General features: G+C 37.5%; 1 protein-coding gene across 2 annotated transcripts in view; it reads right to left on the bottom strand.

The window, feature by feature from the left end:
• nt5dc1 (5'-nucleotidase domain containing 1) overlaps window positions 1–15,332 on the bottom strand; it is a 99,935-nt gene that overhangs the window by 34,855 nt on the left and 49,748 nt on the right. For both annotated transcript variants that reach the window (XM_061900369.1, XM_061900370.1), the window contains one exon: window positions 11,786–11,883. In XM_061900369.1, coding sequence (XP_061756353.1) covers window positions 11,786–11,883 — 98 coding nt within the window. The remainder of the gene's footprint in view (window positions 1–11,785; window positions 11,884–15,332) is intronic.

The following is a 15,332-nucleotide window of genomic DNA, read 5'->3' as shown; positions in this document are numbered from 1 at the left end:
ATCGAACCTGGAACCCTCAAGTTGCTGGCACGGCCACTCTACCAACCGAGCTACACCGCAAAATGTGTCTGGGGGCTGTTATATCTATTTTTAGGAAGACTAATACAAAACCTCACAATAATGTCTGATTGAATGCTAAAAACGTTATGACAGACCACCATAAAAAACAATGGAATTTTACATTTTTCTATGAACGATAAAACACTGAATATTGACAAAATCGAAATTTTTTTTTCTTTCGATCGACATATTTTACAATCAAGTGGAACGCAACAAAAATGCAAAAAACAATGAAATATGAATGTGAAGGGTACAAAATAAACCCACCTACAATATAATATATTTGATATATCACTAAGCGTTAGAACTTAGTTGTGAAAATCTCCTTCAGCGCCTATGAAAACGCTTCCCACCCACACTGCTTGGTGGCTTGTCTGAGCTACTTTGAAGTAGATTACCACTAATTACATGACCATAGTAACTCATTAGATGACCATAGTAACTGGTATATCATCTAAAAGCGCATATTCCAAGCATTGAAAGACTTAGTATAGTTGAAGACTTCCGGTCATGGATGGCAGCTACACTTCACATCTCAAAGATCTAAAAAAAAATATTTGGGAATGTCCGGCGGGCCAGATTGAAAAGCTTATCGGGCCGCATGTGGCCCCCAAGGCTTAATTTGCCCAGGTCTGATGTAAACAGTCATGAAAATAAAGAAAACGCATTGAGTGAGAAGGTGTGTCAAAACCTTTGGCCTGTACTGTACGTGTATCCTTTCAAATACAATAAACTTGTATTTCATTGTACCTGGAATGTAGACTTTTAAATCTTCAAGTTAAATAAAACAAGCAAATTATAACAATAAAATATACTTTCTCTGTTACCATAACAAAGTAAATTTTATTGCTGAATAAAAATAATAAAAATCAATACAATACATTAGGAGTGTGTTGGGAGCCCTCAAATATTCACAACTAAAAAATAAATAAATAAAATGACCAAATAAAGTAATGACAAAGTTGCACATCAATATTGAACATGTAGACAGACGAAGAGTTGTACATTACTTAACAAACAATCAAGTAAGAACTAGAGATGTCTGATAATGTCTTTTTTGCCGATGTCCGATATTGTCCAACTCTTAATTACCGATACCGATATATACAGTCGTGGAATTAACACATTATTATGCCTAATTTTGTTGTGATGCCCCGCTGGATGCATTAAACAATGTAACAAAGTTTTCCAAAATAAATCAACTCAAGTTATGGAAAAAAAAAAATGCCAACTTTATTATTGAAGTCACAAAGTGCATTATTTTTTTTAACAGGCCTCAAAACAGCAGCTTGGAATTTGGGACATGCTCTCCCTGAGAGAGCATGAGGAGGTTGAGGTGGGCGAGGTTGGGGTGGGGTGGGATTTGGGCAGTGGTTGAGTGTATATTTTAGCGTCCTGGAAGAGTTAGTGCTGCAAGGGGTTCTGGGTTTTTGTTCTGTTGTGTTTATGTTGTGTTTTACGGTGCAGATGTTCTCCCGAAATGTGTTTGTCATTCTTGTTTGGTGTGGGTTCACAGTGTGGCGCATATTTGTAACAGTGTTAAAGTTGTTGAAACGGCCACCCTCAGTGTGACCTGTATGGCTGTTAACCATGTATGTATTGCATTCACTTGTGTGTGTGAAAAGCTGTAGATATTATGTGACTGGGCCGGCACGCAAAGGCAGTGCCTTTTTATTTATTTAGCCTTTATTTAACCAGGTAAAAATCCCATTGAGATCAAAGACCTCTTTTCCGAGGGAGACCTGGGCAAGAGGGCAGCAGCAAGGTTACATTGAAAACAGTAAACAACACATAAAACATCACATTTACAACATTAAAAATTGCTCATATGACACGTGCATACTGTAGACTGCAATCATTTCACAGAAGCTTTAAACTAATTTAATGTAACAAGGGATTGAAGTTGAATATTCGATTGTAGGTTATTCCAAGCCTTCGGTGCTGAAAACCTAAATGCTTTCTTGCCCTATTCAGTTCTTACTTTGGGGATGACAAATTGAAGAACATTCATTGAACGGAGAGCGTGACTTCTTTGTTTTTTTGTTAAAAGACAAGATAGATAAGATGGAGTGATACAAAGAATGGTTTTGTAGATGAAAACATAGCAACGATTGAGGCCTTGAGCACATAAAGATGTCCAGTTAAACTTTAAGGTTTATTGGCGCTCTGTTATTCTCCCTACGTCTGTTTACACAGCGACGTTTTAAAAAGTCATGAATTGTACTTTTTGAAACAGATACCGATAATTTTGAAACAGATACCAATAATTTCTGATATTACATTTTAAAGCATTTATTAGCTGAGAATATCGGCAGTCCGATATTATCAGACATATCTAGTTAGAACCTTTTTGAACAATAGTGGAGTAACAATATAAACACAACGATATAAGCAGATGTTATAAATAGGATATATATATATATTAAAAAAAAAAACCTTAAGCCTGGCAGATTCCGAGTGAGGAACACTGACATGTAACTATGACAAATATCTGTCAAACATTTGCAGCACTATTAAAAATACGAGTTTTTAGGAGTATTCAATGGCAGCATGTCTTTGGCGATGTATTTAACAACACATTTTGTGTCTTGTTTGCACTCACCTTGTACACTAAACGTGAAACGGGATTGTACTTAAAGGGGAACTGCACTTTTTTTTAAATGTCGCCTATTGTTTTCACAATAATTATAAGAAACATGGCAATGAATGTTCCTTTTTTTTTTTTAATGCATTCTAAATATTAAATAAATGCCATCAAAAGTCTGCTTAGGGCTTCACGGTGGCAGAGGGGTTAGTGCGTCTGCCTCACAATACGAAGGTCCTGCAGTCCTGGGTTCGAATCCAGGCTCGGGGTCATTCTGTGTGGAGTTTGCATGTTCTCCCCGTGAATGCGTGGGTTCCCTCCGGGTACTCCGGCTTCCTCCCACTTCCAAAGACATGCACCTGGGGATAGGTTGATTGGCAACACTAAAATTGGCCCTAGTGTGTGAATGTGAGTGTGAATGTTGTCTGTCTATCTGCGTTGGCCCTGCGATGAGGTGGCGACTTGTCCAGGGTGTACCCCGCCTTCCGCCCGATTGTAGCTGAGATAGGCGCCAGCGCCCCCCGCGACCCCGAAAGGGAATAAGCGGTAGAAAATGGATGGATGGATGGAAGTCTGCTTACAATGGAGCCTATGGGAGCCGTTCAATTCTGCCTATAGAACCCCTAAAAACATAAAAACACCTACATTAAGGTTTTATATACTGAACATTATGTAGATATATTTGTAATGTTGTAACGGATACATTTAATTTAACATTTATTATTTTGATAATTTTAAGCATACGCGGCACATTAATAAAAAAAACCGCATCATGACGTTTGCTTTTTTTGTTTTCTTCTTCACAGATTTCTGCTCACTGCAGACTTTATGAGCGCCAACAAACATAATAAAAAATCCTTTACTGTATAAGGTCTGCTGTCATTAGGATGCAGACTGCTTAGATGTTCATATATTCCCATTGAGGTGAAAAATGTTTCATAATCCTGGCAAAGAAACGGGTTACACTGCAAAAAGTCAGTGATCAAAAACAAGAAAAACTTATATAAAAATTAGGGGTATTTTATCTGAACTAAGCAAAATTATCTGCCAATAAAACGAGAAAATTTGGCTTGTCAAGACTTTCCAAATCAAGTAAAATTAGCTAACCTCAATGAACCCCAAAATACCTTAAAATAAGTATATTCTCACTAATATTAAGTGCAGTTTTCTTGGTGGAAAAAAATGAGACCTTTTTCTTCAATATGTTGAAAAATATTCTTAAGTTATGTAAATGCTAGTGCCATTATCTTGGCATAATGATATGCACTCGGCATCATGATTTTTTTGTTCATGCTTGAAGTAAGAAATTGCCCCTTTAAAAAAGTACTTTTATACTTTTGTTAATGACACAGCTTTGCATCAGTTGATATTCTAGTTTCAAGCATGTTTTACTCAATATCGGTCATAAAATCTCAGCTACAAGCTGTAATATCTTACTGAGATAATTTAAGACCAAAACCCTTAAAACAAGCAAAACACAAACATAAAATCTGCTTAGTTAGAAGAATTATATTATCGGACAGAAAATAAGCAAATATCACCCTTATTTGAGATATTTAATCTTACTTAGATTTCAGTTTTTGCAGTGTAGAGGGGTGGGGGACCAAGCTCTTATTGTGTCTTTCTCGCCAGTTCCAGTTCCTAAATACCCATGAAAGTGCTCCAACTTGTCGAATTATATCCTCAGCCATCAACTATTAAGGTGAGAGGCATGATTTATGATCTCCGATAAACTTCCATGGAGCAGGGAAGCGAGGAAACAGCAGACCAATCGAGGATGTAAACATAGGCACACACACAGTAGAGATCACATCACTTCTATAAATAATTTGTCTGCATTAGCACCTATAATAAAAATATCAATAATACTTGGTTAATATTCAAATCACAAAGTGTAAATGGAGTATTGTTGGCACTTTTTAAATGGTTATTTATCGGATTTTATTGGCAGAATAGAAAACCTCCAATTGGCTTTGACTTTTATTTAGACTTACTTAATATTTACAATGCATTTCTTTTTATCCATCCGCCGTCATGTTTTTCATAATGATTGTACTCACGTGCAAGATTCCTTAAAGGCCTACTGAAACCTACTACTACCCACCACACAGTCTGATATATCAATGATGAAATATTAACATTGCAACACATGCCAATACGGCCTTTTTAGTTTACTAAATTACAATTTTCAATTTCCCGGGAGTTTCGTCTTCGAAACGTCGTGTAATGATGACGTGTCCGCAAGACGTCACAGGTTTTTTAGGAAGTATGAGCGCTGCGCGCACACACAGCTAATTGTTGTCTGCTTTAACGGCATACTTATACAGCTTTTTGGACATCTGTGTTGCTGAATCTTTTGCAATTTGTTCAATTAATATTGGAGAAGTCACAGTAGAAAGATGGAGTTGGGAAGCTTTAGCTTTTAGCCACACAAACACACGGTGATTCTTTGTTTAAATTTCCTGGAGGTGAAACTTTCCTATGGATCAGAGCGCGGTCAAGCCAACATGGATCCCGACCAAATGTCAACCAGCAGGTTTCGGTGAGAAAATTGTGGTTAAAAAATCAGTTCTTACCGGAGAAAAGCTGAGCTTGTGCTGTCCATAGCTGCCGTCGACTCCCTTGCCGTCGACACTGCGCGTCAGGACACCCGTGGAGACACCCTTCCGACTATCAGGTACTATTTAACTCACTAAAACACTAGCACATTGGTTCTTAACCTGGGTTCGATCGAACCCTAGGGGTTCGGTGAGTCGGCCTCAAGGGTTTGGCGCAGGTCAAAACACACTCGACTCATCTTGTAAATACAAACTTGTCCCTATCGGCCTATTACGGATACGACAACAGCTGACTGATTTGCAAGTGTGTAATTTGTTGTGAGTTTATGCACTGTGTTGGTTTTGTTGTTTGAACAAGGTGATGTTCATGCACGGTTCATTTTGTGCACCAGTAAAAAAAAACATGGTAACACTTTAGTATGGGGAACCTATTCACCATTAATTAGTTGCTTATTAACATGCAAATTAGTAACATATTGACTCTTAACTAGGCATTATTAAGTACTTATTAATGCCTTATTTGGCATGGCCTCATTATAACCCTAACCCTCTAACCCTGATCAAATAACTCTAAATTAAGTTTTTGTTACTTAGAATATGTTACCCATACTAAAGTGTTCCCAAAAACATATAACTTTGTCTTGAATTTAAAAAACATTTTATTTTTCACTAAAGAAGGGTTCGGTGAATGCGCATATGAAACTGGTGGGGTTCGGTACCTCCAACAAGGTTAGAAACCACTGCACTAGCAACACAATAGAAAGATAAGGGATTTCCCAGAATTAACCTAGTAAATGTGTCTAAAAACATCGGAATCCATCTCAATGCAATCGAGTTTTTTTTTTTTTTACTTGTTTTTATTTTCTTTCTAGTCCGTCGTTATCAATATCCTCAAACACGAATCTTTCATCCTTGCTCAAATTAAAGGGGAAATTGTCGTTTCCTCGGTTTGAATAGCACTTTTTGTTGGAGGCTCCCATTAAAAACAATGTGAATATGTGAGGAGCCATCACATAGGTGACGTCATCGTCTGCGACTTCCGGTAGAGGCAGGGCATTTCTCTTAGCACCGAAAGTTGCAAACTTTATCGTGGATGTTCTCTACTAAATCCTTTCAGCAAAAATATGGCAATATCGCGAAATGATCAAGTATGACACATAGAATGGACCTGCTATCCCCGTTTAAATAAGAAAATCTCATTTCAGTACAGATTCATGCAGGAGGTGTGTGGGGGATTTTTAAGAGGGTGGTGCGTGTCTTGCTAGAACACCAGCTAGAATTGGAGAGCAAGCTGTAACAAGTCCGTCGGCTAGAAGCTGCTTGTAAGATACAATTCCTCACCTCCTTGGCAGAAAATTAATTTCTTCCAAGTATCACTGGAGGACAAGAGCATGCCAACGCAGGCAGGCACGGACAAACCGAGCAGGACGACACAAGAATCGAAAGCGTGTGATCGATCCAAATGTTGAAGCTATCAATACTGTATTAGTGTATAAACTATATTAAAGTAATTAGACTGAAATTAATACATGAATATTATTGCAAAAACCTTTTGGGGTTGTTTTTATTACTGTTTACTAGGGGTGTAACGGTACACAAAAATTTCGGTTCGGTACATACCTCGGTTTAAAGGTCACGGTTCGGTTCATTTTCGGTACAGTAAGAAATCAACAAAATATAAATTTTTTGGTTATTTATTTACCAAATTTGTAAACAATGGCTTTATCGTTTTAACAATGGGAACACTATAATAATTCTGCCCACGTTAATCCACATTAAACTGCCTCAAGTTGTTGCTTTGATTAAATTAAATGAAAAAACCTTTCTTCTACCTATAAAAAGTTTAACATTAAACAGTTTCCATAATAACTGTTTAAAGTCAACTCATCATGCTTAATTTATTACAGCATTTGGGAAGCCTGTAGTTGACTTTTATTATCTAAATGTTGTATTTTTAATCAACATGTGATAGCAGGGATCCTGCTATTCAAAAATAGGCTGCTACATTACTAATGATTCATGTAACTATAGCTGAAAAATAGTACAATTGCAATAGGAGAGACTATTCATTCTTAAACACAATGGAGTTCAATGAAATAACAGATAGACAGGGCTTTGCTGCCCCTAAAACGCGCACGCACACACACACACACACACACACACACACACACACACACACACACACACACACGCACACACACGCACGCACACACATACACACGCTCACACACGCTCACACACGCTCACACACGCTCACACACGCTCACACACGCTCACACACACAGAAAAATGAGCTAACGTTACGCTAAAAGCTAATTAGCCTTCATCTCAAGCCTATACTGTGAGCGAGCTGAGCTGCAGTTTAAGTTTCTAGAAGGTCAACGGGCTCATAGTAATGTTAGTAATAGTTGTGACTGGGAAGTGTTTAGTATAATTTGGGTAGAGTCCGCTCCTCCCCTGCTAGACAAATATCTGCTCGACGCTAAAGCATTGACTACATCGTTCTGAAGTCTGAAAACGCACTGCTGATTGGCTGTTACATCGCTCTGAATACGCACTGCTGATTGGCTTTGTATGTAACCAATCAGATGGTTGTGTGGGCGGGACAATGAGGCAGAGACAGAGGCAGAAAGCAGAGCAGCTTGTGAAGACTTCTTCTTCCGAACTTGTTCGGTACGCCCGCGTGCCGAACCGAAACCCCCGTACCGAAACGGTTCGATACAAATACACGTACCGTTACACCCCTACTGTTTAAAAACTCAAAGTAAGTCTCTGAATACAGGAAGGCTTTGAGGGCAAACCCCAAATGATTAAATGGGAGGTAATATTCAATTTTACTTTTGTTTAGCTACTAGGGCTGGGCAATAAATCGTTATACTTGATAAATCTGTGCGATATAGAAAATGACTACATCGTGATATTCGAGTATACATTCTAATGCAGTTGCTTTTAGCTGCGGGCATTACACTACAGGTTTTTTTTCACTCTTTCTTGTCTCTCCTTCTCACAGAGCCTTAAAACAAGCGCACCTTCTTACATATGTCACATACTGTCGCGTCATACGCCCTTGCTGAGCAGAGAGGTAGCAGCATGGGTAACATTAGCTGTGAAGCTAGCGGAGTGGTGCGAGTGGTAACACGAGCGAAAGAAGCTGCGAATCTGGTAACTAATGAAGAAAGAATGAAATCCTAAGAAAAACAGCAGGGGGTCCATCGTCTGGCGGTGGTTTGGTTTCAAGCGGGAAGATGTCGAACAAGTATGCGACAAAAGCGTTGCTACAAAAAGTAGCACCACTGCTAATTTGTAGCATCATTTGAAAAGTCATCCGCTAGAGAATGAAGAGTGCTTGAAACTCCGCATGTCAACATCTCCGTTCAGTGCCACACCAACAAAATGCCGAAGCAACCATTTCCAGATCAACACCATATGAAAAAATAGTCAACAACAGAAGGAGATAACGTCCGCAGGAACCTAACACATAGCGAAGGACATAAACCTTTTGATTTCATATTATGCAGCTCATTTTTATTTGACAGTTATTGAAATATATTGTGTGACATCATGCACAAAAGTGCACTTAATTTGTTTTAAACTATTGTAGTGGCGTTCTGTACACAAATTTCGTGTTTTCATGTTTTAAAATGTCTCCGACAATCTTGCACTTTCTGTTTTGAAATAAATGACATGAATGTTTATGCCACTGCTTAATAACTGTTTAATAAATAAAGTATTGATAAATTGACTTTAAATTTGATTTCCCTCTCTGCATGAAAGTTTAAAATGAGCATATATTAATGCAGTATGAACAAGAATGTTTTAATTTAGACACATAGAATCATCATACTGCTGTGATTATATGCATCACGTGTAATTCAAAGCTAAGGCAAAATAGCGAGATATATATCAAAATATCAAGATACTAATAAAAGGCCATATCGCCCAGCCCTACTGTGGACTAACCACTTTATTTTGTTAAAAAAATCGTATGTAACATTCAATATCACAAATACATGATCTGATATAAAACAATACTAGAACATTAGTATTATCGTATTTACTTCTGTTTCTTGCTTTCACCTGCTCAGTGGCCTTGTGGTTGGAGTGTCCGCCCTGAGATCGGTAGGTTGTGAGTTCACACCCCGGCCGAGTCATACCAAAAGACTATAAAAATGTGACCCATTACCTCCCTGCCTGGCACTCAGCATCAAGGGTTGGAATTGGGGGTTAAATCAACAAAATGATTCCCGGGCGAGGCCTCCGCTGCTGCTCACTGCTCCCCTCACCTCCCAGGGAGTGAACAAGGGGATGGGTCAAATGCAGAGGACCCACTTCACCACACCTGGTGTGTGTGTGTGACAATAATTGGTGCTTTAACTTTAACTTAACTTAAAACATTTTTAGTTCTCTAATTTATTGTCAAAGTATCAGATTGGGAACAAAAATGTAAAATCAGAACATCCTTACTAGTGCTAACTAACATCAAAGATGACTACATTGTTTAGAAATACAGTACAGGACAAAAATTTGGACACACCTTCTCATTCAAAGGGTTTTCTTTATTTTTATGACTATTTACACTAAAGGCATCAAAACGATGAATGAACACGTGGAGTTAAGTACAGTACGTAAAAAAGGCAAAATAACTAAAAATAAATGTTTCATATTCTAGTTTCTTCAAATTAGCCACATTTTGCTTTGAATACTGCTCTGCACACTCTTTGTATTCCTTTGATGAGCTTCAAGAGGCAGTCACCTGAAATGGTTTTCACCTCACAGGTGTGCGAAGCAGTAATCAGAGCAAATGATGGCTAATTTGAAGAAACTAGAGTAAAAAACATGTTTTCAGTTATTTCACCTTTTTTGTTGAGTACATGACTCCTCATGTGTTCAATCATAGTTGTGATGCCTTCAGTGACAATCTACAATGTCATGAAAATAAAGAAAATGCATTGTATGAGGAGGTGTGTCCAAACTATATATTCATACTGTAACTGTACAGCACATTAGGCTGTTTCAAAAATACCTATTACAAGTTAGTGGATTTGTAAGAAAGGGCAAGCAAATTTCTAACATGCTAACTGTCTTACCGAGTTGAGTTAGAAATCTCATCCTCAAGATTTCCGACGAGCCTACGATTTAAATGCTCCCATGTTAAAAGCAAGGTCCGATTTGCAAACTGAGCTTGTTATTCGTACCTGTGACGTGTTTAGTTTTTAAATATTCCTTTCCTGTTTTTTCCGGTGGTAACCAATCGTGCTAGCACATGCATCCCCCGTTTATGTCTTGAAAAATGACGTTGTCGACTATTCTCAACAAATGCATTTGTCGGCGACAAATTATTTTAATGTTTTTTGTTGACTGCATCAATAAATTGTTGCACCTCTTTTAGTTACTGTAAATTTAAAAACACAAGTTTTATTTCACAATATATTGTTTTCCATGAGAAAAATTAGGCGCGTCCTTAAGAATCGTGGATATTAAATGTACTTCCAATTTGAATGTGTCAGGGACGCGTACCTCGCAACATCACCACATACTGTATGCATACTGAAACAACACTGAAAGGCCACTACTGAGCTCAAGTATATTAACTAGAGATGTCCGATAATGGCTTTTTTGCCTATATCCGATATTGTCCAACGCTTAATTACCGATATCAACCGATACCGATATACACAGTCGTGGAATTAACACACTATGATGCCTAATTTTGTTGTGATGCCCTGCTGGATGCATTAAACAATGTAAAAAGATTTCCAAAATAAATCAACCCAAGTTATGGAAAAAAAATGCCAACATTGCACTGCCATATTTATTATTGAAGTCACAAAGTGCATTATTTTTTTTTTAACATACCTCAAAACAGCAGTTTGGAATTTGGGACTTGCTCTCCCCGAGAGAGCATGAGGAAGTTGAGGTGGGCGCGGGGGTAGGTTGTAGCAGGGGTGTATATTGTAGCGTCTCGAAAGAGTTAGTGCTGCAATGGTTTCTGAGTATTTGTTCTGTTGTGTTTATGTTGTGCTACGATGAGGATGTTCTCCGGAAATGTGTTTGTCATTCTTGTTTGGTGTGGGTTCACAGTGTGGCGCATACTTGTAACAGTGTTAAAGTTGTTTATACGGCCACCCTCAGTATGACCTGTATGGCTGTTGACCAAGTATGCCTACATTCACTTGTGTGTGTGAAAAGTCATGCATATCATGTGACTTGGCCAGCAAGCAAAGGCAGTGCCTTTAAGGTTTATTAGCGCTCTGTACTTCTACCTACGTTCGTGTACACAGCAGTGTTTTAAAAAAGTCATAAATTTTACTTTGTGAAACCAATACCGATAATTTTAAAACGGATATTGATAATTTCCGATAATACATGTTAAAGCATTTATCGGCTGATAATATTGGCTGTTCGATATTATCTGACATCTCTGATATTAACTCATCAATATTAGTAACCTTGTTTCATCTTCATTGTCAGGCAGGATTGTTATTTGAGTTGTCATTTTTGCGTGTAAATTTGCTTTGTATTGAGAAGTGACTTTAACTGTGTAAGTGAAAGTGAAAGAAGCACAGAATTTAAAGATTTTCACCTAGATTCTTGAAAGACCTCTGTTGCGGTTTTAAGGAGAAGAAACCAGGCTTGAGCGAGTTTGTGATGATGACATCGAAAAGATCCTCAAAGTCCTTCCTGCAACAAGAGAAGAACAAGAATACAGTAGCTGAAGACTGTTGCAGAAGGCACTTTATTGCCTGATGGTCAACAAATATGATGTTTCCACCGAAATCATATTTGTTGACCTCATGGAGATGCTCCAAACTGAATAATTTATCCTCAATCCCAGGCATTTAAAAAAAAATATTGGTGCCATGTGGAGGCAATGCTGAAACCGTAAGAACAATGTTTTATTACTGTGGCCAAAGTCCACCCTAATAATAAGACATTGTAATTACTGGTACACTTCTGATCTCACAACTTGTCTCAACAAACAGATATTTTCAATATCGCAAATTCTCCTCATTCAAGCTCCATCCACAGCGTTATATATATATATATATATATATATATATATATATATATACATACATATATATATATATAAATATATATATATATACACACACACACACATGTATATATATATATATATACATACATATATATATATATAAATATATATATATATATATATACACACACACACACATGTATATATATATATACATACATATATATATATATATAAATATATATATATACATACATATATACTTACATATACATACATATATATATATATATACTGTATATATACATATATACATACATACATACATATATACATATATATATATATATATAAATATACACATACATACATATATATACATATACATTAGGGGTGTGGGGGAAAATCGATTCGAATACGAATCGAATCGTTTACGTTGTGCGATTCAGAATTGATTCTCATTTTTAAAAAATCAATTTTTTTTTATCAATCCAACAAACCACTACGCAGCAATACCATAACAATGCAATCCAATTCCAAAACCACACCTGACCCAGCAACACTCAGAACTGCAATAAACAGAACAATTGAGAGGAGACACAAACACGACACAGAACAAAATAGTGAAACAAAAATGTATATTATCAACAACAGTATCAATATTAGTTATAATTTGATCATAGCAGTCATTAAAAAACCCTCATTGACATTATCGTTTGACATTTATTAAAAAAAAAAAGTGTCACAGTGGCTTACACTTGCATCGCATCTCATAAGCTTGACAACACACTTTGTCCAATGTTTTCACAAAGATAAAATAAGTCATATTTTTGGTTCGTTTAATAGTTCAAACAAATTTACATTATTACAATCAGTTGATAAAACATTGTCCTTTACAATTATAAAAGCTTCTTTTTTTTAAAAAATCTACTACTTTGCTTGCATGTCAGCAGACTGGGGTAGATCCTGCGGAAATCCTATGTATTGAATGAAAACAAAAAATATCGTTTTTGAATCGAGAATCGAAAAAAATGGATATATTATCGAATCGTGACCCCCCAAGAATCGATATTGAATTGAATTGTGGGACACCCAAAGATTCACAGCCCTAATATACATATATATGGGGACGGCGTGGCGCAGTGGGAGAGTGGCCGTGCGCAACCCGAGGGTCACTGGTTCAAATCCCACCTAGAACCAACCTCGTCACGTCCGTTGTGTCCTGAGCAAGACACTTCACCCTTGCTCCTGATGGTTGCTGGTTGGCGCCTTGCATGGCAGCTCCCTCCATCAGTGTGTGAATGGGTAAATGTGGAAGTAGTGTCAAAGCGCTTTGAGTACCTTGAAGGTAGAAAAGCGCTATACAAGTACAACCCATTTATATATATTCACATACATACATACATACATACATATATATATATATATATATATATATATATATATATATATATATATATATACACACACACACACATACAAACATATATACACATATATAAAAAAATATATATATATACACACATATATATACACACATATATAAAAAAATATATATATATACACACACATATATATACACACACACACATATATATATATATATATATATATATATATATATATATATATATACACACATATATATATATATGCACGCACGCACCAGATATTGTCTATTAGTGAAAAAATACTTCAGTTATTATTCGTTAAAACACAAAAAAACATAATGTGTACGTTTTTTGTTTTTTTTTGTGTTTAGAAGAAAACAAGATTGTGTGAGCAAATAGAGTTGGTTCAAGTCTGCTGTAAGAATGCCGCCAGCTTCTGGTATATTATTTGTGTTCTAAATTAGTTTGAGTATAAATTACCGCATCATCGGCGTGCATTCGGACATGAATATTTTTATATGTCAAAAAGATCATTAATATACTGTAGACCAGGGGTCTTAAACTCAATTTACCTGAGGGCCACTGGATGCAGAAACTGGGTGAGGCTGGGCCGCGAGAAAAGATTTCTTAAAAAAATCTAACATGCACTTTTTAATGATTTCACCTTCTTTGAATGGCTTTCCCGTCCTTCCCGACTCTCGCAATTTTTCCGGGAAACACCCGAATATCAGTGGCCCTCCTGTCAATCTCCCCAGGCAATCATTCTCCCGGTTTTCACTTGGGCAACAATAGTAAGGGCGTATGTCGTGATGGCACTGCCTTTAACGTCCTCTACTACCTGCCGTCTCGTCCATTTTTCCACCCTACAAACAGTGTACAGACCCAGTCACATATTGTATGAGGCTTCTGACGACCCACGGAAGTAACTGCAAGAAAACTTATTCAACAGCTCTACAGGTCACACTGAGAGTGGTCGTATAAACAACTTTATCACTGTTAGAAAGGTGCGCCACACTGTGAACCCTGCAACAAACAAGATTGACAAACACATTTTGGGAGAAATTTCAAAACACAACATAACAAATACCCAGAATCCAATGCAGCCCTAACTCTTTCTTCCGGGCTACAATAGGTGGCGGGGTTAGGGGGGAACGGGGGTGTATATTGTAGTCCGGAAGAATTAGGGCTGCATGGGATTCTGGGTATTTGTTCTGTTGTGTTTATGTTGTGTTACGATGCGGATGTTCTCCCAAAATGTGTTTGTCATTCTTGTTTGGTGTGGCACATATTTGTAACAGTGTTAAAGTTGTTTATACAGCCACCCTTAGTGTGACCTGTGTGGCTGTTGATCAATTATGTCTTGCAGTCGCTTACTACGTCTATGAACACTGACTACAACGTATGGCTGTGCTGGCACGCTGTTTGTACAGGTTGAAGAGGACGTTTGAGGCAGTTCATTCACGGTCCTCTCTTACTATTGCTGTTGAAGAGAAATCCAAGAGGATGATTATCCCAGGAGGGGCACTGACATTGTGAGTCTCCCAGAAAAATCGAAGGAATTAAAGTTTGATGCTGTAAAGCGCCATTCATGTAAAACTCGCAAGCTGCACCAACATTAAATTTTCACATCAAGGTGCGGGCCAACTGTGGCCCGCGGGCCACGTGTTTGAGACCCCTGCTGTAGACCGGGAAATGTGTGGAACTTTGCAGGTCCCCTATAGGGCATTTGACACTGTTGA

Source organism: Nerophis ophidion, linkage group LG05 (genome assembly GCF_033978795.1).
Source record: "Nerophis ophidion isolate RoL-2023_Sa linkage group LG05, RoL_Noph_v1.0, whole genome shotgun sequence".
Lineage (NCBI taxonomy): Eukaryota > Metazoa > Chordata > Actinopteri > Syngnathiformes > Syngnathidae > Nerophis > Nerophis ophidion.
The sequence above is the reverse complement of the archived record's forward strand: the minus strand, read 5'-3'. Positions and strand labels throughout refer to the sequence as shown.